This window comes from Sardina pilchardus, chromosome 11 (genome assembly GCF_963854185.1).
Source record: "Sardina pilchardus chromosome 11, fSarPil1.1, whole genome shotgun sequence".
NCBI lineage: Eukaryota > Metazoa > Chordata > Actinopteri > Clupeiformes > Clupeidae > Sardina > Sardina pilchardus.
The window spans coordinates 29,225,378-29,252,252 of record NC_085004.1 but is presented as its reverse complement, the minus strand read 5'-3'; the positions used below and the strand labels follow the sequence as shown (position 1 = coordinate 29,252,252).

At 47.2% G+C, this 26,875-nt stretch overlaps 1 protein-coding gene across 2 annotated transcripts in view; it reads right to left on the bottom strand.

Annotated features, from left to right (window-relative positions):
* LOC134095359 (SH3 and multiple ankyrin repeat domains protein 2-like) overlaps window positions 1–26,875 on the bottom strand; it is a 152,090-nt gene that overhangs the window by 52,463 nt on the left and 72,752 nt on the right. For both annotated transcript variants that reach the window (XM_062548826.1, XM_062548827.1), the window contains exons 10-13: window positions 26,612–26,678; window positions 17,545–17,836; window positions 4,891–5,030; window positions 4,116–4,229 (exon numbers count right to left, since the gene is read on the bottom strand). In XM_062548826.1, the coding sequence (XP_062404810.1) occupies window positions 4,116–4,229; window positions 4,891–5,030; window positions 17,545–17,836; window positions 26,612–26,678 (613 nt within the window). The remainder of the gene's footprint in view (window positions 1–4,115; window positions 4,230–4,890; window positions 5,031–17,544; window positions 17,837–26,611; window positions 26,679–26,875) is intronic.

The following is a 26,875-nucleotide window of genomic DNA, read 5'->3' as shown; positions in this document are numbered from 1 at the left end:
CATCACAATCCCAGGACACATCAAGAGCGACTGTTCAAAACAGCTCGACTATTAGTCAGCCTCTCTGACTCATTCAAATGAACCGTACGAGCTCCCCTCGCCGCCTAAACCCTCGGATCCTGCGACGTATTGCGGCGGCCTTGTAGCCGAGATGGACGCCAGGGTCATCATCGCTCAGGCTCAGGGCCATACCGGTCATCTCCTGACTTTTACTGCTGACGGTCTGACTAAGCAAGTCTGATCTATCTGCATTACGCACCAGTTAGGCGGACAACGAGATTTGAGATGAAAAATGGCAGCACGGGAGAATGGCCGACGTCAGAGATGGACAGAGTGCTCGTGCTCAGGGAGGAGAAGCTCAGTCAGCATGTGCACGCTAGCAGGGAGGGAGGGGACTTGGGACAAATAAATGTATGCTGATCACGGTCTACTGGTGAGCACGGACACAACACGCACATAAACGCACATACACAAACACACACGCACACACACACGCACACACACACACACACACACACACACACACACACACACACACACACACACACACACACACACACACACACACACACACACACACACACACACACACACACACACACACACACACACACACACACATCCACTGTATTCACTGCAAATTTAAACAACTAGCCATTGTGCTTACAGACACTCACAGACACACACACACATACATACAGAGAGAGAGAGAGAGAGAGAGAGAGAGAGAGAGAGAGAAAAAGAGAAAGAGAGAGAGAGGGAGAGAACATCACCTGCGCCACAATCACACACGGATGGATGCCCTCATCCCTCTATCTCCTGCTTGCTCTATTTGTGCAGACCCACTTCACTCTCCTGTGAGCTGGATTGCACAGGGCTTTCAAAACCACTCTGGAACAAAGTAGAGGGATTTGTTCCATGGCTATGCTTACTAGGTGTCTATTTCAAAGAAATGACCACTTGACAAGACAATTTTCACCGACAATCCATTTATTTGTTGCAAGCGATCTGTCTGCTGTTCAGAGGCAATTCCACGGGAACTGACCCTTAACTGACCTGCATCCCTCAAACCAGAGCCTTTGCACTTCACGCTGCCTGTATCAATTATGGGCAAGTACAGGAAGGGATTAAACATTAGAACAATGGTGAGGGCTGCTTCCAACACTCCTCCTGACATGAGCACTGAAGAGAGGAGTTTGCAAAAGCCGCAGATCAAAACAGTAGAGTAGAACCTCAGGGCCCGCCTCAGCGATCTCGTCCTCATAAAGTGCACCGAAACCGGGGCGCATTACAAGCCTTTCTCAAGGGCAGCGCCGCACACTCTATGTCAAGCTGCTAATTATTTCTCGGTGAAATTTAGAGAGGCCTGCCACAATGGGATCTCTCCTCAGAATGCCAACAAGCCTTTACACGCTGGAGTCCGTGAAGCAGACCGAGAGCGAGAGAGAGAGGGGGGGTGGTGGTGGTGGAGGTGGAGGTGGGGGGGGGGTGAGTCTGAGGCTGTTAGTGGAAGAACCAAATGAGTTGTGATGCACTCACTGGTGCTGCCGCTGTACAGTAGGAGGTGGAGGGAGGGGAGCTTTCACCTTCATACACACAGGGTCAGAGACACAGGGAGAGGAGGGAAAGTGGGCCAAGAGCTTTATTAAGTGCATGGGTGTGTATAATGTGTGTGTGTGTGTTTGTGTGTAGTGTGCCTGTATGTGTGTGTGTTTGTGTGTGAGTGCGCATGCGCATGATTGTATTAACAGTTTATGAGTATGTGTGGGCTGTGTGTGTATGCGTGTGTGTGTGTGTGTGTGTGTATGTGTGTGCGTGTACAGTATATGTGTGCGTGGCTATAGGCACGTGTCCTCATATGAGTGGTTTTAGATGCACGCGTATTCATACATGAAAGCTCAATGAGCACGGCCCCCCCAACCCATCCCCCTATTCCCCGATGCCGCCAACGGGTATCCTAAGGGGCAGACCTGGAGCACTTCTGGCAGAGAGAGTCAAGCCAAGTGTGAGATGCCTACCTCCATCCAACCCCCCCAGGGGTGGGTCATGGGGGCCGGGGGGTAAAGACAATTCCTGCCAACAGTCCCAGAGCAGGAGAGAGGAAACGAGAGGGAGGGTGAGAGTAGAGGAGAGAAAGAGTGAAAGAACAGAGAGAGAGAGAGAGAGGCTGAGAGGGAGGGAGAGAGGAGAGAGAGAGTGAAAGGAGAGAGAGCAAGAGAGAGAGATGGAGAGGGAGAGTGAGAGAGAGTGAAAGAATAGAGAGAGAGAAAGGCTGAGAGGGAGGGAGAGAGGAGAAAGAGAGTGAAAGGAAAGAGAGAGAGAGAGAGAGAGAGCTGCTCTTAGAGGGTGGAGGGCAGCAGAGAGAGAGAGAGAGCTGGGGAGAACCAGAGTGAGTACAGGAGAGGCAGTGGGAGCGCTTAGGAGAGGGCAGAGTGAGCGTGATGTGTTCATTACTGGCTGCCCCAGAGGACATGAGCGCACAGCTGAGTTAGCAGAGCAGTGAAAGGAGAGGGAGAGAGAGAGAGAGAGAGAGAGAAGCAGAGAGAGAGAGAGAGGGGAAAAAGAAAGGGGGAAAGAGAAACAGGAGAGAGAGAGAGGGGGGGTAGAGAGAGAGAGAGAGAGAGAGAGAGAGAGGGAGAGACGAGTCACGTGCCTCACATGTATGCTCCAGAGCGTCCAGCACATGTCACACACACCACGCCATTGTAGCGTGCCGCATCACAGCCGTCCTGTTTGTCACTCCGTCAGCACAGTCCTCCAGCCCCGGACCTGCCTCTGACACACTCACACCACGGCAACACTGGACCTGCCTCTGACACACTCACACCACGGCAACACTGGACCTGCCTCTGACACACTCACACCATGGCAACACTGGACCTGCCTCTGACACACTCACACCACGGCAACACTGGACCTGCCTCTGACACACTCACACCACGGCAACACTGGACCTGCCTCTGACACACTCACACCACGGCAACACTGGACCTGCCTCTGACACACTCACACCACGGCAACACTGGACCTGCCTCTGACACACTCACACCACGGCAACATTGGACCTGCCTCTGACACACTCACACCACGGCAACACTGGACCTGCCTCTGACACACTCACACCACGGCAACACTGGACCTGCCTCTGACACACTCACACCATGGCAACACTGGACCTGCCTCTGACACACTCACACCACGGCAACACTGGACCTGCCCCATACACACTCACACCACGGCAACAGCTACACTAGACCACGGCAACACTAGAGCGCTCCTCTCATACTCACACACAACACAGTATCATTGGACCAGTCATACTCCCACACTCATGCCACTGCAACACCAACACACACCAGTATGGACTGCAGGGATCTTCCCATAGCTAATGCTAGCTAACCCTGACAGGGACATTAACACACCATACGGGGAAAAGGAAGATATTGCATTCTGGAGATCTTTTTTTTTTACTTTCAAATCACATATTATTGGTAACATTTACATGATCTGGTGTGTCCAGTGTCTGTCAGTCACACCATCAGGGTTGACAGATCAACAAGGCCATGAGTTTGGGGTGGAAGTGGATGAGAGAGACTGGCGACAGCTTTGGTGGGCCCTCCTGTCACACATACACAACAACCCCCTCCCTGTATAGCTGTCAGCTGATCTGGCCAGTTGAGGGGGGGGGGGGTGTTACAGAGGAATAAAAGCATTCCCTCTCTCTCTCTCTCTCTCTCTCTCTCTCTCTCTCTCTCTGCCTTTATTTCCATTTCATTCTCCAGACACAGGGAGTTGAACAGTGCCACGGGATACCTCCAGGGGGAAACAGGGATGCATACACACACACACACACACACACACACACACACACACACACACACATACACACACACACACACACACACACACATATACACTCAAAAGCATACAAGCAGATAGAGTGAATGCTGACAAACACACACACACACACACACACACACACACACACACACACACACACACACACACACACACACACACACACACACACACACACACACACACACACACACACACACACACACACACACACACACACACACACACACACGTACACACACACCACATACACTTACATGGTCTCTCCTCATTGGGCTTGGCAGGAATCTCCTCCACGCACTCCGCAGGGAACCAGCCCACGTGGCCCCGGGCACTGCCTTCCCAGTAGCCCCCTTCCCCAATGCTCAGAACTGGGGCGCGCGCGAGAGGAAGAGAGAGAGAGAGGGAGAGAGAGAGAGAGAGAGAGGAGAGAGAGAGAGAGAGAGAGAGAGAGAGAGAGAAAGAAAAGAAAGACAAGAGTCGTCAGGGATGGAGGAAGGAAATAGGCCACACTATAGGCACAAGCAGCTCCGAATATAAGAGTTTTTTCAAAATGACATTTTAAGCAGTGCTTTGAGAGCTTCATATGAAAGAAACCTGTTTGCAAAAGCTGACAGACAAACAATATAAAATAGTAATGGAGTAGCTAAATTTGACCAAAACCATTTATAAACTTCATATTTTATCCGGTTCAGGAAATACGGAAAACCCTGGGTGTTCCCTCTGAAATCTGGTATCTACAGTACTGTATAAATCTTTTTTTACCGTACTTTATCTAGTTTTATCCCTCTAAATAATTACAGGGCTAACGATAATGTGAGTGATCCTGGAGGAGAAAGGACAGCAGGTTTGTTTCAATGCTACTTCAGGTGTCGAACACCAGTTGTAAGTTGTTGTAAGATTATCCCAAATGATCTAGAATTTGACTTTTGTAAAAGTGTAGTTGTAACAGTGTAACATCACAGTTCATCTATGGATTTCTCCACATTGTGCTTATTATCAGAGGACTGTGGCGTGTGTGTAATATGTTACCTTTGACCCTGTCGTTCTTGTAGAGAGGGATCTCGCCTTCAGCCTGCGGCTGGTACGAGTGCACCACCACGAAATGGCGGCCCGGAACCGCGCTGTACAGCTTCCGTCGGGAGCCAGGGCCATCCATACTGGTGTTGGGACTGCAGACGGAGAAGATGGAGAAGTCAGGATTCTACATACACTGATCATTCCATATAGAAACAGGGAATGCTAGAGTAAGAAGGGAACAGTCAAAGTGATGTGACATGTCACATGTTTTTGTAATGTTACACAAAACTGGAGCAATAATCAAACCCCCACTCCACTCCTCTACTTTTAATTATACATCAGTTGCTCTACTATGCTACAGTACAGCCCTTAACTGTGGTCATTCTCCATGCCTACATGTTGTGAGTCCTGTAATGTGGCTGTTCTGCAATTACTTTCCAGCTCTTTGTTTGAGTTTGAGTATGGCATCCCTAAAACACTGAGTCGAAACTGTCTACGAGTTAAAAAGCATGGAGCAAGCGTGGAGCATGTCACCAGCTTCAAGTTTCAAGGTATCTACATCTCTGAGGACCTCTCTTGCACCTCTACCCTGATCGAGAAGGCTCACCAGCACCTCCTCTTCTTGAGGAGACTAAAGAAAGTCTCCTCAGATCCTGGTGAACTTTTACCACTGCAGAACCACCAACCCATATGGAAAAGACATAGAAAAAACGTATATGCCAGCAATGTGTTTTATATACAAAACTTGTATGATTTACTCTTGAAAGTGGCCCCTTTCTCGTTTTCCTCATACAACGTCATATATAGTCCTTACAGGTTACAATGTTTTATATGTTTCAGGTTACACAAATTTAGCAAGGATCTTATAATGGTTTCACTGTCATATAAAAACCTGGTTCCTCACTCCCCTCCATCGAGGTCATTCAGCGCAAGCAAACTGCCTGTTCACTACATTGCCCTTACAGGAATTTACAGGTCTCTCTGCACCCGAACCAGCAGGTTCAAAGGAAGCTTCTTCTCTGCGGCTGTCACCTTACTGAACTCTAGATCTGCACCCCGGTGATCCCCCGATCCCCCATAATATTATAAAATATATAATAGCTATAATAGATAATATCCACATCTATTCTGCTCTTATAAGGTTGCTGCTAATACACTGCACATTTTTATAGTTAATCTATATTACTGTAAACGATTCCACCTTCTTAACTGTATACTATTGTCTACACTGTACTATGTTATACTATTTATACACCATCTGCCTATACTGTGCATATAACATTGCACTTGTGCATATAACATTGCAAACTTCATTTAATTGTCTCTGTTCTTGTTCTCTGCACAATGACATTAACGTTGAATCTAATCTAATCTAATGCAGGAGTGAGCAAGGCTCCTCCCGACTTCAAACTGGACTAGGCTAAGGTGGTGCCTCCCAGTCCTTGGAGCACCTTGTCCTTCGCTGTTTCCCTGTGGCGTTGTGAGGGGGGGGAGGGGGGGGGGACGACTCACTAAGGCTGACTGTGCTCCTCCTTCTCCAAGCTGCTCTGATTTATGAGATGTCTAAGTAGGCCGACGCCATGGGTGGGAGCACCGGCCTACATGCTGAGGCTCGGGAGTCCACTGTGTTCTCCCCTCGCCATAGGACAGGCCGGGGATGGACAGGCGTACAGTTACACCTGACACATGCGCCATAGGACAGGCCGGGGATGGACAGGTGTACACCTGACACATGCGCCATAGGACAGGCCGGGGATGGACAGGCCAGTTACACCTGACACATGCGCCATAGGACAGGCCGGGGATGGACAGGCCAGTTACACCTGACACATGCGCCATAGGACAGGCCGGGGATGGACAGGTGTACACCTGACACATGCGCCATAGGACAGGCCGGGGATGGACAGGCCAGTTACACCTGACACATGCGCCATAGGACAGGCCGGGGATGGACAGGCCAGTTACACCTGACACATGCGCCATAGGACAGGCCGGGGATGGACAGGTGTACACCTGACACATGCGCCATAGGACAGGCCGGGGATGGACAGGCCAGTTACACCTGACACATGCGCCATAGGACAGGCCGGGGATAGACAGGCCAGTTACACCTGACACATGCGCCATAGGACAGGCCGGGGATGGACAGGCGTACAGTTACACCTGACACATGCGCCATAGGACAGGCCAGGGATGGACAGGCGTACAGTTACACCTGACACATGCGCCATAGGACAGGCCGGGGATGGACAGGCCAGTTACACCTGACACATGCGCCATAGGACAGGCCGGGGATGGACAGGCGTACAGTTACACCTGACACATGCGCCATAGGACAGGCCGGGGATGGACAGGCCAGTTACACCTGACACATGCGCCATAGGACAGGCCGGGTACACATGCGCCATAGGACAGGCCGGGTACACATGCGCCATAGGACAGGCCGGGGATGGACAGGCGTACAGTTACACCTGACACATGTGCCAGGAGTGCTCCTCCACTAACTGTTTCCTGAAGAGTACGGAGCGGTCGATTTACATGCTAGAGCGTGTTGGAGGGTCAGGCTGGGGGATTCCAGAGAATCTGTTCATTAATCAGTCGAGTCGGTACAGAGTGCATAAATCAGGAATAATAGATTCCTGTAAAGACTTGAGGCTTGTTTGAAGCAGCGCTTGGAGGGGAAATATCACTATGGGTCACAGACGGAACAACCTGCGCTGAAATCCACTGTTAGGAAGCTTTGATCAGTGCATTTGTGGCTGTAATCTGAAACGGGGATGATCTCTGACACACGCGCCTGTGTGCGGAAGACTGTAAGGAGCTTTGCCACAAAAATCATTGTCTGAGAGCACCACCTGCTGGAGACACAGGGGGCCACAATCCACCACAGTGGCACATCAGCCGTCAGACTCACAAAAGCCATCAGGTTCCACCTCACAATGTGGCAAAGGTCTCCCAAATGTAGCCGTTCACCAGGCGAGGCCAGGGCGGCATGACAACCACTGTGATGGAACGGGGGGACAATTAGCATCTCAAAAAGCTCACGTTACATAACCGGCACTAAATGATGTCTACGGAGAAAAAATCCCACTGCAAACAGACAGGCGCCCAATTAGCGCAGCCAGACTAGAATGGCTTGGCATGACTGAGAGACTCTACAAGGAGACGAATGTAAAAGGAGAGCTCTGAAGTTTCTCTTTCGTCTCTCTTTAGGGCCGTGGTGGGATGGGATTCCTCCCCACATGTTCCACTGTCTCCCCCTCATTATCATGAGCACCAGGCAGGGTCCAGTCTCTAGACAGGGGCAGGCGGTCTGCTTGATGTTTCAAATGAATGCAATATTGGCTTGTAATATCAACACTGTGTGATATTAATAAGTCATTTGTGTGGGGTGAACTATTAAAATATTTAGCACGCAAATAAACGTTAAGCATTTCTAAACGAGCTAACTTGATCTCCCTAACCTTCAAATTTAGAGATGAGATTTAAACCACAGTGGATTCGATACCAACAAGCCCATAAAGAAGAATTGTGAAGCGTCTTGTTGTGGATGTTTACATGTGCATGGTTAACAGTTGGCTTTTGTGAGGAAAACATCAAATCGTGACTCAGAATCATTGGCCAAATCATCCGCTGCCCTACTTGCATTATAACACTATAATTTCCCCATGGCATGAAGGTACACTCCACAGACAGTAAATTAAGTCTGATCACAGGGAAGAACGAACGGGCCTTGATCTGGGGCAAAATATTTTTGCAGCAAGTCTTTTTATAGTACACTTGCATCCAGTTAATCAGTGCAAGGTATTCATTTGCAGATCGTAAGAACCTTGCTACTACTACTGTGAGACTATTTCATCTCTCTGAATGGCATGCGCAGTGCTGCTAGTGGAAACTGCACACAGCCTGCGCTTTGCTACAGCATACATGAGAGCTGACAGCGAGGGAGAAGGGCTTTTCATAAACGCGAGACGGAATGCCAAGGAGTGATGACGTCACAGATTCTGGTGATAACTGAGTCATTCTCCAGATCACTGCCGTTGACATTTGGAGATGATGGGCAGCTGTCCCTGGCCCTCGGCCTTTGCCTTTGATGTTACATGCGCGCACATACACACACACACACACACACACACACACACACACACACACACACACACACACACACACACACACACACACACACACACACACACAAACTCACACACACACACACAAACTTACACTCTCTCTCTCTCTCTCTCTATCTTTCTCTCTCTCTCTCTCATACACACACACACACACACACACACACACACACACAGTCACTCAGCAGCCAGCCGAATGGCAAAGCTCCAAGCATCACAGCAGGGATGGGGGCAGATGCAGGGGGAGGACGGGAGCTGAGTGAGGGGAACTCGGGAAGGAGAACCGGAGGTGAGGAGCCGATCGGGGTTAGCCCAGGAGCGGTAAACAGCCTGAGAGGAGGAGGTGAGGGGTTAGAGGAGGGGGTTATCTGAGGAGCAACAACCAGCAGCGAGACAGAGAGAGAGAGAGAGAGAGAGAGAGAGAGAGAGAGAGAGAGAGATACAGACCTCAGAGGGTAACAAGATGGACCTCTCTTCATAAAGAGGGTAATGGGAGTGTGTGCAGTTATGTGGCCGAACACCTGAGCACAACTGCACCTGCGCGCGCACACACACACACACACACACACACACACACACACACACACACACACACACACACACACACACACAAACACACACACACACACACACACATTGCTAATAGGACGACACCATGCGAGGACTCAGCTCCAACCACATCTAACAACAAGTGACAAGTTCCACTACGAGAGGCAAAGGCTGGCAGAAGATGGCACATCCCACGCATCCTTTCTCAGCCCCTGGGATTCAAAATGGGAGACCCCTCACATTCGCTTGACTAAAATGAATCGTCGTATTGTAGCTTGGTTTATTTTTATTTGGACGGCTCTCTGAATGTGTGAATCATCTTTATCTCTCTGGCAGAACAGCCATACGTTGTGCAGGATGGACATAAGCGATGGTCTGGTCGACTCGGGAAATAATGCAACCATATGTGTAATTTTAATCTGTATAGAGGTTGAAAGAGCATGTGTCTTAATCACCTTAGAGTCTGCATTACATCACCAGTAAGTAAAGCCTCAGTATCGCTGGCTCAATCCACACATACACACACCCACACACCCACCCACACACACACACACACACACACACACACACACACACTAATCCTTAAGAATGAGAAATACACAGGAACACCACAGCAAGAAAAAAAATCGAACAGCTGTGTCGTCCTAGAGTACAGTGCCCAGTGACACACCAGATAAGCCTTGGAGGGTGAGCGCTGGATGAAAAAAAGACACGGTTGTCTCTGCCTGGACACAAAACATGCACACAAGACAGGACCTATGCATGCAACGCTAGGCAAATTACAGACATGTACTGTATGCCATTCATGATACATGCAACGACTGGTAAACAATAGGCTACAAGCACGAAAGACACTGTACCCTTGTTTGTTTCCGGTGGAGCCCAGTGTGGCTCAACCTGCCACTATTGTGAATGTAATTAGTGCCTACTCGGACACACACACACACACACTCGGACTCGGTTGGGTGTTGCACTAGGATGAACTTACAATAAAGAAGGATTTATGCATGTGTTAAAATGTATTATTGGGCAAACAAGATACCGTAATTTCCCTACTATTAGCCGTGGCTTATACATTGATTTTGCTAAATTTCTTCAGCTATGAGGTTAATACAGGGGAGCAGTTAATATGGAGTTTATATGGTTTTGTTTCTTTTAACTTGCATAAAACACTGTCCTGCGGCTTATATACAATGCGGCTTATATGCGGGAAATTACTGTATTCAGTGTCGGAGTGAAAATGTAAGGAGCAGAATATAACCGAAGATGCCATTACAACACAGTTAAGACTCCATTGGATATAAATGAGCATACAGAGCCTTTTGTGCACATAGTCTATTACAAATGACAACGCTACATGGTAAACGGCTGTGTCTTTGTCTTTGTCGAGCAAGGAAGGGTACAGTTAATTTAGTGTGAGCTGTAGGAAGTGTGCAAATTCAAATAGATAGATATGGTCTATGTGGGTTACACACACACACAGACACACAAACACACAGACACACACACACACACACACACACACTACAAGTGCTTTAGCCATAATATTGATATTGATATTAATATTGATATAACCAGTCAATCATTCAAATTGTCAGTGACAGTGTACATGCATGCATACACAAATACAATAGCAACCATAGCAACTGGTGTGGTAACTAGGGCTATAATCCCACTTTTGACACTTGCTACACATGGCAGAGACATTAATATATTCCAACTCCACACTGGGAGTGATGCTGGCTTGGTTCGGGGCAGCTGAGGCTCTCAACTCTCTCAACAACGAGTGTGTGTATGTGTGTGTGTGTGTGTGTGTGTGTGTGTGTGTGTGTGTGTGTGTGTGTGTGTGTGTGTGTGTGTGTGTGTGTGTGTGTGTGTGTGTGTGTGCGTGCGTGCGTGCGTGCGTGCGTGCGTGCGTGCGTGTGTGAGTGTGTGTGTGTAGCTGGGGCGAAGTGAGAATCTGACAGGTTTCCTGGTGGTGAGGAGGGGAGCGAGGTGCGGTTCCTCTTGCTGGCGTGTGGCGCGTTGTTGGAGGAATGAGGGACGGACCAGAGGGTAGGGGGTGGGGGAGGGTCGGCTTGGCTTGCGGAGATCTGTGATGCAGCTCAAAACCGCTCGCTTGCTTCCCAATTCATTCATTTTTTCCCTCTGTTCGTCATGGCCCAGTTACTGAATCTATTCTCCTTGCACCCCCCCCCCCCACCACCACCACCACCCCACACCCCAAGGGAGCTGACGAGATTCTCCAGTGCGCAAGCACAACACACATGCATACATAAACACACACACACACACACACACACACACACAGTATGAGTCACACACAGATGCGGTTCACAGTCACAGCCAAAGCACAGTGTGGACGGTTAGCGACATCTTCATTTTTCTCTGATGAATGCCATCCGGATTAAAGTTGCAGTATTTCTGGGCCTGCACTTATGTTCTGGTACACACACACACACACACACACACACACACACACACACACACACACAGCTTCAGGGCTTTTATATAAAACCTGCGTTTAGGTGGGAAGGCATATCCTTCTTTTTCGTTAACAATCTTTTTTTTAACCAATATCTTCGCAGTCCTAAAACAGCCTCCTCGTTACAGTAGAGGTTCCTAAACACAACTACGTCAAGTTGTCAAGCTCAAGACACTATCCTGCTTTCTAGGAAATGGGAGGCTGTCATTGGTCATCCTCAGGTGGAGAAGTGAAGTGTGTGTGTGTGTGTGTGTGTGTGTGTGTGTGTGTGTGTGTGCACACGTGTATGAGGTGCTGAGGTAACTTCATAATAATCGGATGATAATTGGTCGATCCGAGTTGGATTCACACAGTTGCGAGTCTATGTTGCTTTGGATTAAGGCATGTGCTCAATACCAGTCAACTGTAACTTTAACTTTGCGAGGACCTTGCATGGTGAGAGAGATGCAAACAGCACATGCAGGTACAGTTTGTGTACTGGCTAAGGCATGCCTGACTGATGAGAATACACAGTCACTACTACACTACAGGCTAGAAACTATGTGTCTCTTCAACCTATGTGTGTGAGTGTACGTGTGTACGTGTGTGCGTGTGTGTGTGTGTGTGTGTGTGTGTGTGTGTGTGTGTGTGTGTGTGTGTGTGTGAGTCTGTGAGAGACAATGTGATTCCCACATTATGTAATGCATCTGCTAATCTCTGACTGAGGCTCAGGGAGTTGAAGTCTGCTAGTTGGTGAACTTGGTCTTAAGTGATCACAAGGCATGGGAGAGACACCATGACACTACCACACCCAATAGTGCGGCAGATTAGTGAAACTATCGTTCACTTTGTGGTACAAGCATCAAATTTTGCACAAATATTCTTTGGGACCCACTTTATCCAAAAACCACATTAGCCACACAAAAAATCCAATATGGCTGCCATTTTCCAAGATGGCCGCCATTGAAAAGCCATTATACTTGTTTTTTGACCTGGATTGGGTTTGAATAATCACACTTTGATGATCTTGACATCTAAGTATAGGTAACTGGGTCTGGACTTTCTAATTATACAATGAAGTGTAAAGAAATGTGTTAAATTGTGAAGATAAACGAGATAAACGGCGAAAATAGCTCATTTTAGTGCTAATAGTGCTAGTTTTTTCTTTTTCTTTTAAAATGTTTTGTTAATAAAACAAATGTGGTAAGGTCAGTCACACCTGTGGGATATTGATCTGGCTAGTTATGTAACAGGTGTTTGTGAATCAGGTTCACCTGCTTTGATGTCAACAGAATTTACCACAGCGCCAACTATGAGACGACCATCAAAACAGGAATGGCTTTACAGCTAGTGGCAACTGGTATTTTTTCCATCTTTATCCTTCTTGACAGATTTTTCACTGTCTTTGCATTTGGTTTGGGTCAGCGTTACTACAGGCAGCATAAACCAGTATGTGGAGCCCAGAGCCATAGAAAGAGAGTTGCGACCTGCGCTGAATGGCTGAATCGTAGGAGGGTGGGATGTACTTCTGGATGCTGGAGGGTGTAATCAATTAACTCATTGACTACTGACCTACAGATTGGTTGTTAATAGTTCCAAAAGTCCCATAATGCGGATATAGCCTGGAAAAGCGCTGCCATTTTTTCCTATGGAGGTCTATGGGAGTGTCGCCACTCTGTTTTATCTACCGCTCTGGTGGAGCCTACAGAGGTTGCACGGGTAGTGCAACTTCTCCAGAATGGCACACATATACTTTCCATTGCCAGAAAGATTGCTTTGTCTCCCACTGCAGTCTCAAGAGCATGGAAGAGATTCTAGGAGACAGGCAGTTGCTCTAGGAGAGCAGGGCAGGGTGGGTGGTAAAAGGTCCTTAACCCAGTAGCAGGACCAGTGTCTGCTCCTTTGTGCAAGGAGGAACAGTAGGAGCCCAGCTGGAGCCTTACAGAAAGACCTCCAGCATGCTGCTGGTGTGAATATCTCAGACAACACTGTCAGAAACAGACTTTATGAGGGTGACCTGAGGAACCGATGGCCTCTAGCGGGACCTGTTCTCACTGCCCTGTTCTGTGCATCCCTCCAAGGGTATGCCTACCCGTACCATTACTGACCCACCACCAAACCAGTCATGCTGAATGATGTTGCAGGCAGCATTACGTTCTCCACGACATCCCTTTCATGTCTGTCACATGTGCTCAGGGTGAACCTGCTTTCATCTGTGAAAAGCACTAGAGGCGGACCTGCCAATTTTGTATGCTATGGTAAACTCCAATTGAGCTCCATGGTGTTGGGCAGTGGGCACAGGTCCCTCTAGAGGCTTCGACATTCCCATGGTTGACAAGATATGAAGAGCTGTGAGAGGAGGCGGCAGTTACCTGTACCTAAGTATGACTCTTGGCAAAATAAGTCTGTCTTCTTTTTAATTGGTTTGTAGCAGGTAGCTTCATTACCCAAACCATTGAAAAACTCTTTGAAAGAAACCTTACATTTCTCAAGATAAGAGCCAACAAGCTCAGTGGCACTAGGGTGTGCAATGGCTTTTGAGTCTAATATGAGAAGATCTCTGGACTCCTCCTGAAAGGGGTTGGCCAGGTCCTTCATCACATCAAACAACTTCTGGACCTGGTCTATGAAGGATTTCTGAGACTGGCTAGTCTGTTCATGGTGTTGGATACAGTATATCTCCACTGGCTACTTTGACCTGAGATGCAGACTCATACTGAGAAACCAAATGACTAATCTCTGGTCCAGATTACCATCCATCGCCTTAGGGCTGATGGGTTCTTCGTTATTCCAATGGCATCACCTTCTTCTTTGACAATTGCATTGGCCTGTTCATGGGCATGGTCAATGATTGACAATACAATGTGAACTTTGCTTCTCTGAAAGACCTGGTCAACAAGAACATCACCAATTGCATTGACATCACAAGCTCCCAGAAATGAAACTGTGGACTCTTCATCTGCCTCTTCTCACACCAGTCTTCCCAACTTCAAGAAGTATGGTCTTGATTGTTTTCTTCTCTAGAGTAGTATTCATAAGCTTCCTTCTGGAGCATGCAGAGGCAGCTTGCTGTGACCCGGTGAATTTGCCGTGTTCTTGTCACACCTATAAAATAAATGATTCTGCTATTCCAGAAGAACCCACACCATCCTCCACAAGAGCACCTGTCAACCCACTGTTTTGGAGCAAGGTACCAAGAGATCTCAACGGAGCCATCTCTATGTGGAGATGGGCAGTGAGCACAGGTCCCTCTAGAGGCCATCGGGCCCTCAGGTCACCCTCATGAAGTCTGTTTCTGACAGTGTGGTCCAAGACATTCACACCAGTGGCCTGCTGGAGGTCATTCTGTAGGGCTCTAGCAGGGCTCCTTCACCTTGGATTTCTGATGTTAGATGCTGAAAGAGAGATACTTGTGCCTTGGAAGGCAGTAGTTACAGTTGTCAATGATGGGTTATGGTCAATGTTATCTATTGCAGCTGTGGAGGAAGAGGCCTTTTCTGAGAATGGGGGGATAAACTTCTTCAAGGTACCTACTCACAACTAGCCTGGGTTTTCCCATCCTGCCTTGGGCGGTGATTTCATTCACGCTGCTAAGGCAGTCTGGAAACTACCGCCCTAATTTTTGACTGAGATAGGGGACCGATCACAGAACAGGGGGGAAAGCAAGACCATGATGAGCTATGCACAGACACATTTGATAGACATCCGTGGCGCCCAATGAACGGATCTGGGCATTTTTTCAAAAATGAACGTCTGGTTGCCAGACCACGTCTCATTAAGAAGTGGTAGGCGCTAGCCAGGCTAACTCACAACTGCATTTCCAAACTGTGCTGGAATGTCAAGTACTCGGTCGTATGCAGTGTTGATACCATGGTCATGAAACATTTCTAAATGGCTTTTCCAGTCTTAGCATATGCAGACATCCCTATATAGACAGGGAATGGAGTTTCATGATCTTTAGAATGCCTTTGAGTTGCAGCACTTTCTTTGTAATTTGAAAAGCAATTATACTGAGGAAGCTGAGCCATTGCAAGGTCTGTCCTGGTTGCTCCAAACCTCAGCTGAGATTTTGTGTCAGCCCCATGTTCAATCTTACAGACAAACTGAAGCAAAGCTGGAGGTACAGTGTCAGTAATACCACTGTTGTGGACAATTCCTTCAAACTAACATGTAGGCTACTGTATGGTCGCATTTGCCTTAGTAATATTTTGCTATTAAATTTGGTTAGCATCATTAGCATGCTGCACACATTTGTTTGAAACTCTTGCATTCAAGTTGACTGATCATCTCAATATCAATGTTTTCCAAGACTCAAAAGGGCCTGTCCCCAGGAGAAAAATTATTACTTAGAAACTTGCACACACGTGGGGAAACTAAGCAGTCCAACCAGAAGACTATGATAAACTAGCCAACTATGCTACTTTGTTTACAATATTTCCATGCTCCAACCAGCCAGCTGAATTAAAGAGGTAGAGTTGTAATAGAAATAGTAGGCTATAATTTGTAAACTATATTCTAGACAGAGAAATAAAATAAATGATATTCAAGAGAGCGGTAAGAGGATAAACACTATTCGAGAGTAAGCTTCAATAAACACTATTTGAGTGCAATCCAACTGTTTATGGCCGCCATCTTGGATTTTTTTTTTTTTTGAACCATTTGATTTACCATGTCAAAATAACATACAAATTGATGCCTAGATCATTTAAATACACCCAGCCATCAAAGTTTAATAGCAAAAATGTTTTTCTTACATTTAATGTGGCGGCCATCTTGAAAAATGGCCGCCATGTTGGATTTTCAGGTGGCTAATGTGCTTTTCTCAAAAAGTAGGTTCTATGGATTATTCATGCCAATTTTGGTGCTTGTACCACAAAGTGAACGATTGTCCTGGAATATGGACTTAATCTGCCGCACTACAAATGTTGGTGTTGTTGCTGGTATTTTGTTCTCTTTTGGTGTTGGTGTTCTGTTTTGGTGCTGGTGTTCTGTTTTGGTGTTGGTGTTGTGTTTTGGTGTTGGTGTTCTGTTTTGGTTCTAGTGTTCTGTTTTTGTGCTAGTGTTCTGTTTTGGTGCTGGTGTTCTGTTTTGGTGCTGGTGTTCTGTTTTGGTGGTGTTCTGTTTTGGTGCTGGTGTTCTGTTTTGGTTGTAGTGTTCTGTTTTGGTGTTGGTGTTCTGTGTTGGTGCTGGTGTTCTGTTTTGGTGTTGGTGTTGTTTTGGTTCTAGTGCTTTGTTTTGGTGCTGGTGTTGTGTTTTGGTGTTGGAGTTCTGTGTTGGTGTTGGTCTTCTGTGTTGGTGTTGTGTTTTGGTGCTGGTGTTGTGTTTTGGTGTTGGTGTTCTGTGTTGGTGTTGTGTTCTGGTGTTCTGTGTTGGTGCTGGTGTTCTGCTTTGGTGTTGGTGTTCTGTTTTGGTTCTAGTGCTTTGTTTTGGTGCTGGTGTTGTGTTTTGGTGTTGGTGTTCTGTGTTGGTGTTCTGTGTTGGTATTGTGTTTTGGTGCGTGTGTGTGCGCCGCGCTGTGCCTCTCACCGCTGCTGCTGCTGCCGGCGCTGCTCCTCTCCCAGCCGGCTGAGCGAGGGGGATCGGCTGCGGGGGCCGGCGCGGCTGCCGCGGCCCATGGTCCTCACCGTGCCATTAGGGTTCCTCTGCATCTGCTGGAGCAGCTGTGGCGAGAGGCTGCGCTGCGGATGGCCGTCCGGGCCCGCGCCACTGCTGTTCAGGTTGTTGTCACTGTTGGAGCGCAGCAGCACCCGCGGGGCCGACAGAGAGCTCTGGGGAGCCCGCCGCCGCTTGGAGTACGCAGGCGCCTCGCGAAAAGGCACTGGGGGGGGAGAGAGAAAGAGAGAGGGAGAGAAGGAGAGAGGGGAAGGGAGGGAGAAAGAGAGAGAGAAATGTCAGAGATGTTAGAGAGGTCAGAGCAAAAAAAAAACAGTTTGAAAACTCAGGCTTCATAAAGTGGAAGTTCTATCATATCTAATTCTAATATGCACAACTCTTCAGCCAGGTAGATCAGCTAATTAACGAAATCACCTAAATTAGATAATCTGGTAGTTCCATGGTGGGACTTTTCTGAAGCCGGAGTTTTTCCACTTCTGATGATTTGGCAGGCCAGTGATGGAAAAGAGGCAGTAAATCACATGAGGCTGTAAATGGCAGATCGGCTGACCTTTGCCCTTACACTTTCCAGAGTGGCATTCACACACAATAAAGGCGGCATGAGAGGGACTGATTCAGTCTGAGAATCCTCATCGTCTCATCACTGGTGTCCTGCGCAGCAGGTGGCTGCTATAAATAGCTCGTGCCATTGTGCTTCTGTCTGTTTAGGAATGAGGAATTTTACCTCTTGGTAAGTCAAAGAAAGGACATGCTACTGTGAGACACGGGTGGAAGGCTGAAAGGAGCTGTCCTTGGCAGGACAGTTCTTCTGGAGTAGAATAGCCTCACGTACAGTCAAATGCTCCACATAAAGGACGGCTGCCCGTCTGTCAGATGAGGTGAGCTTTACAGAGTGAATGAAAAGATTTCGTTCCAGTGAGGAAGTGCTGCTGAATGGCAGGATAATGATGGAGCTATGTGAATGGCTTCAACAATGCTTTTGTCAATGTATGAAAAAAGAGATAAGTGTTGGCCGTCAAGACAAAAGAGTGGGTGAAGTACAACAAGTTGATAAGTTGTGAATGACTCTCAGGCCAAAGAGTACAGTATTGTACCCAACCTCATGAAAGACAAACTATAAATGATGAGCGAGAACTCTCTGTTGTTAAACACAGGATGACTAATCAAGCTGGCCAACTCCAACTGAGAGTTGCAATATGGGCTTTGATACCAGAAGACAGTCATTTAGAAAGACCAGTCATCAAGAAGGGGAAAAAAAGTCATAGTCTATCATTGTCCCTCTGACATGTAAGAACACACACAGAGACAGACGCACATAAGAACAAGATGTGTTTAACACCTTGGGGGGTTCCTGTCTCATTACACGTGATTGGACATTCCTATAAGGCCCTCTAAGGCTCAAGACATTACCGTTATCATCTCTATTATGAATGCAATCATTATTACACCCAGGCCTGTGGAGTTCACAGCCTCGGCGTGATTGAGTCTTATTGGACACCCCTGGAGCTCGCCAAACCCCCGGGTTCATTATGCAACGGAGCAGGAAATCATGCCCTCCACACTTATTTCCCCGCGGAGCGCCATGCGAATTAAGTTTGGATATGAGAGCATTCTGTCTGAGGCGCCGGGGCGGCATGGGATTGTGATACAGCACTTTAGGAAGCATGTCAAAGGACGGACCGGCGCGGCCGCACAGAGGCCAGGGGTGAGACGGGGACTTGGCTGTGAAGCCGGGATAACCTTCACCACCAAAACACTGAGTGCAAATAAAACTCCAAGATCCTGTTAGGAACGACGTCTTGATGTTGGGCAAAGATGGGCAAAGATTATGTGATGAGTCAGGATCCCAGCTGGCTGAATCATGCCCTGCATCATTCCTCTGAAACACTGGGCCAGGCTATTAAGTGCTTACTGTATATTATGGGCTGGAGCAGGATACAGCTGACGGTGTCAGCGTCGTCATGGCATTCTCACCCCCTCCTGTCATCTCAGAGTAGATCCTCACCTTTTCTTTAATCTCTCAACTTTTACAAGGAGAGATATGAGAAGAGGTGCTAACAGCTAATGAGGAGATAGGGAAAGGCGCTGCCAGCAGTCTTGGCCAGGCCGCTGTGTGAGCGTATGTGTGTGTGTGAGAGAGAGCGTTTGAGTGAGTGTATGGAGAGAGAGAGAGAGAGAGAGAGAGAGAGATGAAATGTATTTGACACTGCTGTTGCTGCTTGACTCCATCCCCAGAGGAGACAGGTGTCCTACAGGTATTGGTGCCAACCATAAAGGACACCTGATTTCATTAACAGGCTCACATATTGGGCTGAGGGAGGAAACTATATATCAAGCCAAATCATGTGGTGCTCTCCTTGGTTTGAAAAATGTACAAAAGGACGGTGGCCTTCGGGGATCAAACTCTTTATTCCTGCTGCTCTCTACACAACACTGGTAATGAGAAGATATTAAGGTGCCGACATCAAAGAATAATAACCACTAGAATATCAAAGACATCCACTGTTGATGGTGATCCTCTTACCATCAGACACTTGAAAACAAAAAATAATGCACTTTACATTGGTAAAATCTCTCTGATCAGGTTGTTCAGGAAAACACAGACATATTGTCTTCAATACACTTAAGGAACAACATGCATTTTCAATTAACCCACGGTGACCCGGGAGAACAAAGTGGCAATATCTAACTATCATGATGAGGATTGGAATGAAGAATGAAAGAATAAAGAATGAACCCATTGTGTGCCCTGAAAGACTGATGCACTGACTTGCTCTACAGAAAAGTCGTATTTTTTCTTTCTTTCTGATGGGCTATGATCCTTAATGCAGATGCATTCTTGACATAAATTCTCAGAGAGCTTAGAAGAGATTATTACTCAACTGCTAACTAAATACCACTGCAGAAGGCATTTTAGCTCTACAAATCTACCCATGAGAGACACTAGTTAGAAATCGCCTTCTCTTGGTTATACATTTTTTTCCTCACTTTTGTATTCATATTTCGTATTCATGACGTCTCCATGACCTATTCACAATCAGTGACGTGGAGATGTGGACATTTCTCCCAATGTGGTAATGGGGTAAAGTGTAATTAATCACTTATAACTGGAAATAACTTTAAGGGAAAATCAAGAGTAAATTTAAGAAAACTGTTCCAAAATCATAACACAATTCACGGAGATCGTCTTGTCTTACCTTCCTTTTTTAAGGCGTTAAGAAACGACTTCATTGTTATAAAATTCCTTTTCACCGAATCTTAAGAAATTCCATGATTCCAGGGTCGTTTCGGAAAAAATACACGAACGGTGCACAAAAGACTAGTGTGCAGTGCTACCAAAGTTTCAGTTCCAAGCATCGGGTAACGAAAGAGATGCCCAGTCCCGGACGGCGAAGAGGAGCGAACGCTTGACAGGCTGTATGAAAGAACGGTGACCGACGTCGTGGGGACAGATAGCGCAAGCATGATTCCGTCTTCAGCACTAAAGTCATGCACGGGATTTTCGCCTCCTCTCTCTCTCTCTCTCTCTCTCCCCCCTCCCTTTCTCTATCTCTCTCTCACACACACAGACACACAGTCATACACATTAACACACTCGGAAGCCTATATGGAAGGTCTTTTTGAGCATTTCTTTCAAATTAGTTTTTCCTTCAAGTCTGTAACACGCATATCATCATTATCTTCATTCGTACATTAAATGCATATACAATTAAGCTATAGCCTATGCAAAAAAACACGTGATAATCTCCTATTTTGATCAAGATAAAAAGGTAAACAGCTGTATAGAAACAAATCCTTAGTGTTGCTAAGCAACTCTGGAGAGGCTGTATTTCCCAGCAGGACAATTTTCTGTGTGGCATCAATGAAATTCCTAATTGGGTAGCCTATTTAAGAAAGTCTCCAAACAAAAGGAAATCTTCACAACACCTATAAGCAATTGGGTCGCTACATTATTTCTCTAAGACCTTTCAGGACACGCACAATAGTTTTAAACTTTAACAACTGATTAAATATTTTTAAGTAATGTGGCACAAACTGTGTCCTAATCTCAGCCACTTACAGTAACAACCATACAGCAAAGCCTACATAGTATGCAAATGTAGTATACCTAAAGTATTGCATGTTTACATAAACTGTGCCAATGTGTGTATTGCTCATGCATTCCTTCACAGTATGGTGACCATAAAGGTTACATGATACATGGCAAAAAAAACACAAAAAAACATGGCATATGGTATAGTTACAAACACCAAACATGAACAGGCACTCTGTATGGTAATGGTCATTGGTAGCATGACAGCTGTGCATCAGCCAGAACCCAGATCTGCAGCGCACACCGCACAGTGTAGTGCAAGCCCAGCTGATCCTGCCCCAACTCACTGCACTGCAATGCACTGTGCTGCTGGCTGTGAATGAATCCGCGGCTGTCCCTCCTCCAGGACCCGCCTCTGTTGATCCTCCCCACGGGCTCCACTGTCAGCCACACTCAGGGGGCGCGGACATGTAGACGCCGCCTGTCTGATATGAGGACACGTTTCTCTGGTGGATACTTTGGAGGTAAATCTATTATGTTTTTTGTGGGTTTGTGTATGTACTGTACTGCACATAGGATACTACAGTAAGCAGCAAGTCGTTTACATGAGAGTTGTTAGCTATGGTAATGCCATTAAATGGAAGCAGACAAGTCACCCAGGTGAATACACACACAACATGAAAGTGTCATATCAAGTATATTTCATCTACTGGATTGAAGCCAGGGGCAGGAGCTTTAACTATTAGAGGATGACACTGTGTTCACCCTCGGAAACCTAGTCCAGTCACAGAAATATCAGAAAACCAAGCAGAGACACGAAATATAACAAGCAATATGACAAGCTAATCCTTGACTGCATTTAGTAAATTGCAGAGAGGAGCCTCAGTGATTTTGTTCCATGACAGCTTCAGCAACGCAAGAACAGTGCACACTCACTTACTGCAGCAAATTTTCTTTGAAAGGAGCAAAAAAAAAAAGCTGAATGGTTAGAGAGAGTGGAGAGCCAGAGGAACTCTAGGGGGTTTCTGTACTGCACCTCTCATTAACCAGCCTTTTGTTCCCTCTGCTCCGACTCACAGAAATGGGAATATAGACGAAGGGACCATATCCTCCTGACTACCAGAGGTTCGTTTTGTCCTCTCTAGAGGACATCTGTAAACTTGAATGTCTCCCAGACCATGCATGCTACTGAGCCAACTCCTATCGTTCTCTACAGAGGACATTCAGGACTTTTAATTGATACCAAATTTATGGGGGTGGGGTTTTGGGAACTTCCTCTATTTTTCTTGTAAAGTCCTGGGTCAAATTGACCCAATTTTCAAGGAAGAAAAGGAGGAAGTTCCCAAAGCCCCACCCCCATAAATTTGGTATCATGTAAAAGCCCTGGATGTCCCCTTTAGAGAACAAAAGGAGTTAGCTCAGTAGTATGTATGGTGTGGGAGATATTCCAGTTTAGAAAGGTCCTCTAGAGAGGACAAAAATGAACTGCTGGTAGTCAGGAGGGATATACAGGAAACAATATCATTCATAATGAGATGACAAACACATAATGAGAACCCTTGACTAACAATGTCACATTACGCATGTGTTGTGGTGGAAGATATATGGCTACATATTTTAGTATAGTCACAAAACCATGACTGTGGTTAGAGACACATTAAGCACATGGCCTATACTGTGCTTAGGGTTCAGGGTCTTTGCTGTGTTGGGGTTTTGGGAGTGTGTGGTGGTGTGGATTAACACTTGAGGCAAATAAAGGCCAAAATGCACAAAGCTGCCAATCATTTTAAAGAGGCTTAAAGAGCCATGGAGAGGAAACTGGGCAATATTCCTGTGTGTGTGTGTGTGTATGTGTGTGTGTGTGTGTGTGTGTGTGTGTGTGTGTGTGTGTGTGTGTGTGCGCGTGTGCGCGTGTGTGTAGACATTACACTTGCCCAGTTCTACTGTGAAAGCTCTTGCTTTGCTCCACACGATCAGCAGAGATATTGAGAAAAACCGAAGGATGAATGAACTCCATGCCAACCACGTGTGAAGACATGCAGCATCCTCTTGTATCTTTTTATTACATCCTCTTGTTCAGTGTAGCTATTTATATACACACACACACACACACACACACACACTACAGTTACACACAGCCTCTATATACCCACACACAATGAGCCAATCAGATTACTGTAAGAGTGAAATTCTCTGCCCCCAAAGGTCAAAGACTTTAATTCCTGTGAGTGTATAATGAGAAAGAGTGTGTGTCTGTGTCTCAGGATGTGTGTAATGGCAAATGCCACTGCTACTCCCAGGATGTATTTGACAACCCCCCCTACCCCCACGCCCCCCCCCTACCCCCACACCCACACCACCATCACAGATCCCTCTATCAGTGTGGCACGCCGATGCCATGGCAACCCCTTGAGAGAGATCGTGGCACAGTTCCTAGTTGGCTGATTGGCGAAGGAGTGACTCACAGTGACCAAAGTGGCCACTGTGTACGAACTAGGCACTGATCACACTCACTCTACTGCCTGGTCCTCAGACTGCCTAACTCAGACATCCACTGACCATGCTTCACAATTGCAATGGTGGGTAAAGGAAATCACAGGGTGACACAATGCCAGGGATGGGGTTGGGATGGTGCTGCGCCATCTGTGCAGCACAGTATTCACACTATACTATACATTCCTCAAAGTACTTCTTATCTATATAGGTCACCCCCTGCCTGTGAGTTGGATGCCGCTTTGGAGTGTACGTGAGGAGAGTGGGTCTATAGGCTGAGTGTGAGTTGGTTCCCCTCCAGATCAAACCCAAACGGTTCCCATTCAGTTGAATAATTCATGTCCTTTATAATTCATATTGTACTACTATAATTCATGTGGAACAGCTTATACGCCGTGTGCTCTCTATCGCCATCCAAGAGTGGCACAAAGGGGAGAGGGAACACTGGGGACCCCGACTAGAACGCCTAGAACGACTAGAACGCCGTCGCTCATCAGCTGGGGCTGAGCCACGGCACTCCAGCAGTGGGGCGGGAAGTGCTCCGCTTCGCTTCTGCACACACACACCAGATTAAACTAACTCACACATCTTACTGGACATTTGGATTAATCACACCAGACTCTGAGGACTTCCTCTATGACAGCATGCCACACTAGGAACGATGATACTGGAATTTTTCCAAGAAGGGACAACTGGAGATACAGTACATGACCAGTGACCAATCCTTCCAATTCTTCTATCCATTGTGGAGTTGTAGTTGTTGTAGTTGGTAAAGGCAGTTTGTTTGCGGTTGTATTCAAATCTCTAAGGTCAATCTAGGCAGTACAGGTCTCTCGCGAGGAGAATGGGATGACGGGAAATGGAGGAAAGAAGAACGCGTGTGTAAATGCATGTGGCATTCTGACAAACAAGAAAAGGATTCTCAAAGATTCGCAATCAAAACCTCACACTCCACACTAATACTCTTAAAACTAATTTTGATTAAGCCCAGACAGAGCAAGCTCTGGCCAGAGATTTAACCCTTACCACATGGACATACACGCACACGCGCACAAACACACACAAAAACACACACGCGCACACACACGCACACACACACACAAACACACGCACACACACAAACAGAACAGAAACAAACAACTGCACACACAAACACGCAAACCCCAAAGACCCTCGCAGCCGACAGCACGGCAGGCTGTGTATCTGACCGGTCGGCTCCAAGACAAACAGAGTGGGAACAGGAACAGGAACCGACCTTTTTCTGAGCAGCAGGCGGAACCCATGGCTGATGTTCCTGTGGGGCAGAAGTCCCATCCCAGACAGGTGGGGCGCAGGTCAGGTCAGGGGCTTTGGCGGAGAGAGAGCGCGACGGGCACGGCGAGGCGAGGCGAGCGAGTGCGGCGAGTGAGTGAGCGAGCGCGGACGCAGGGTAATCCCCGAGCAGGCATGCGGGGCGGCAGGCTCGGCTCGGCTCTCACGGCCCGGCCGGCGGGCGAGGCTGTGGCGCCGGTCCGGCCGCGCTGGGCTCCATGGCGATGGCGGGGGCTGTCAGGAGGCAGATGACGGCTAATCCGCCCGCGCGGTTTTCATTTAGACCGCAGGACAGCTGTGGAGCGAGGGCGCTCTGGGAAACAATCACGGATTACCAGCCCCTCGCTTGTTTATTTATTTATTTATTTATTTATTTATTTCATTTGTCTGTAGGCCACTAATCCAGCCTGCTGAACCTTTCCCTCCATCGCAAAATAGTTTAATTAAAAAATAAAAGCAAAAAAAAAAAAGGGTCTGCTTGGGGACATCATAAATTAAAATGGCCTTAAGTGGCAACATCTTTCTTTCCCTCGGTTGGGAGAGCACGTGCTTTAAGGGTGGAGATGAGGGCACTTCTTGTCATCTCCATTGTGCTTGTCCCTCCCTCCCTCCCTCCCTCTTTCTCTCTCTATCCCCCCATATTGCTGGGTCCTTCTGTCAGCGAATGCGGGAGGCATCCCTGATTTCCATGGAACGAGCCCAGCACACTAATCTTGCAGGAAAGGGGCAAGACAGAGGGAGGGATAGAGGTAAAATGGAAATCCAATCAGATCTCATATTGTCTGTGCATAGAGGGACACAAATGTGTGCACATGACCACACACACACACACACACACACACACACAGAGATACACAGACAACAGGAAACTTGGTAAACAGGAAACAGGTAAACTTGCGTTCACCAAAAAATGATTCTGTGTGTTTGTGTAACATGTATCCTTGGGTTGATCGCATTTCTAGGAAATCTGCTTCCGCGGGAGCACCCCTCTATCACCTAATCTCTCGGATTGGGATTAGCCCACTCATACACTGCCATCAGTCAGACGGGGTTGCCGACGCAAACCCCCCCTCATTCCAGGACATCACAGCACAGTTGTGTGGGCGTCAGCCTGTGATAAGGAAGTTTAATTCTGCCACTCACCAATATCTGTTTCTTTGTGGTTCTTAATGAGTTCAGCCAACTCAAAGTTCCCTGCAATTATGGCCACCTGTACGGGAAAAAAAGAAAAGGAAAAAAGGAAAGATCTGTGAGTGTGCTTTGCAGTAATACAGAGAGAGCTTGAAGAACACAGATTTCTGTTGTACTGTAGTTTGCAGGGCAGGGTGTGTGCCGCTGTGGACCATGTGAGCGTATGTGTGTGTTGTAGCTGTCTTTCATAATCAGTCTATGACTGGCGGCTGTGTG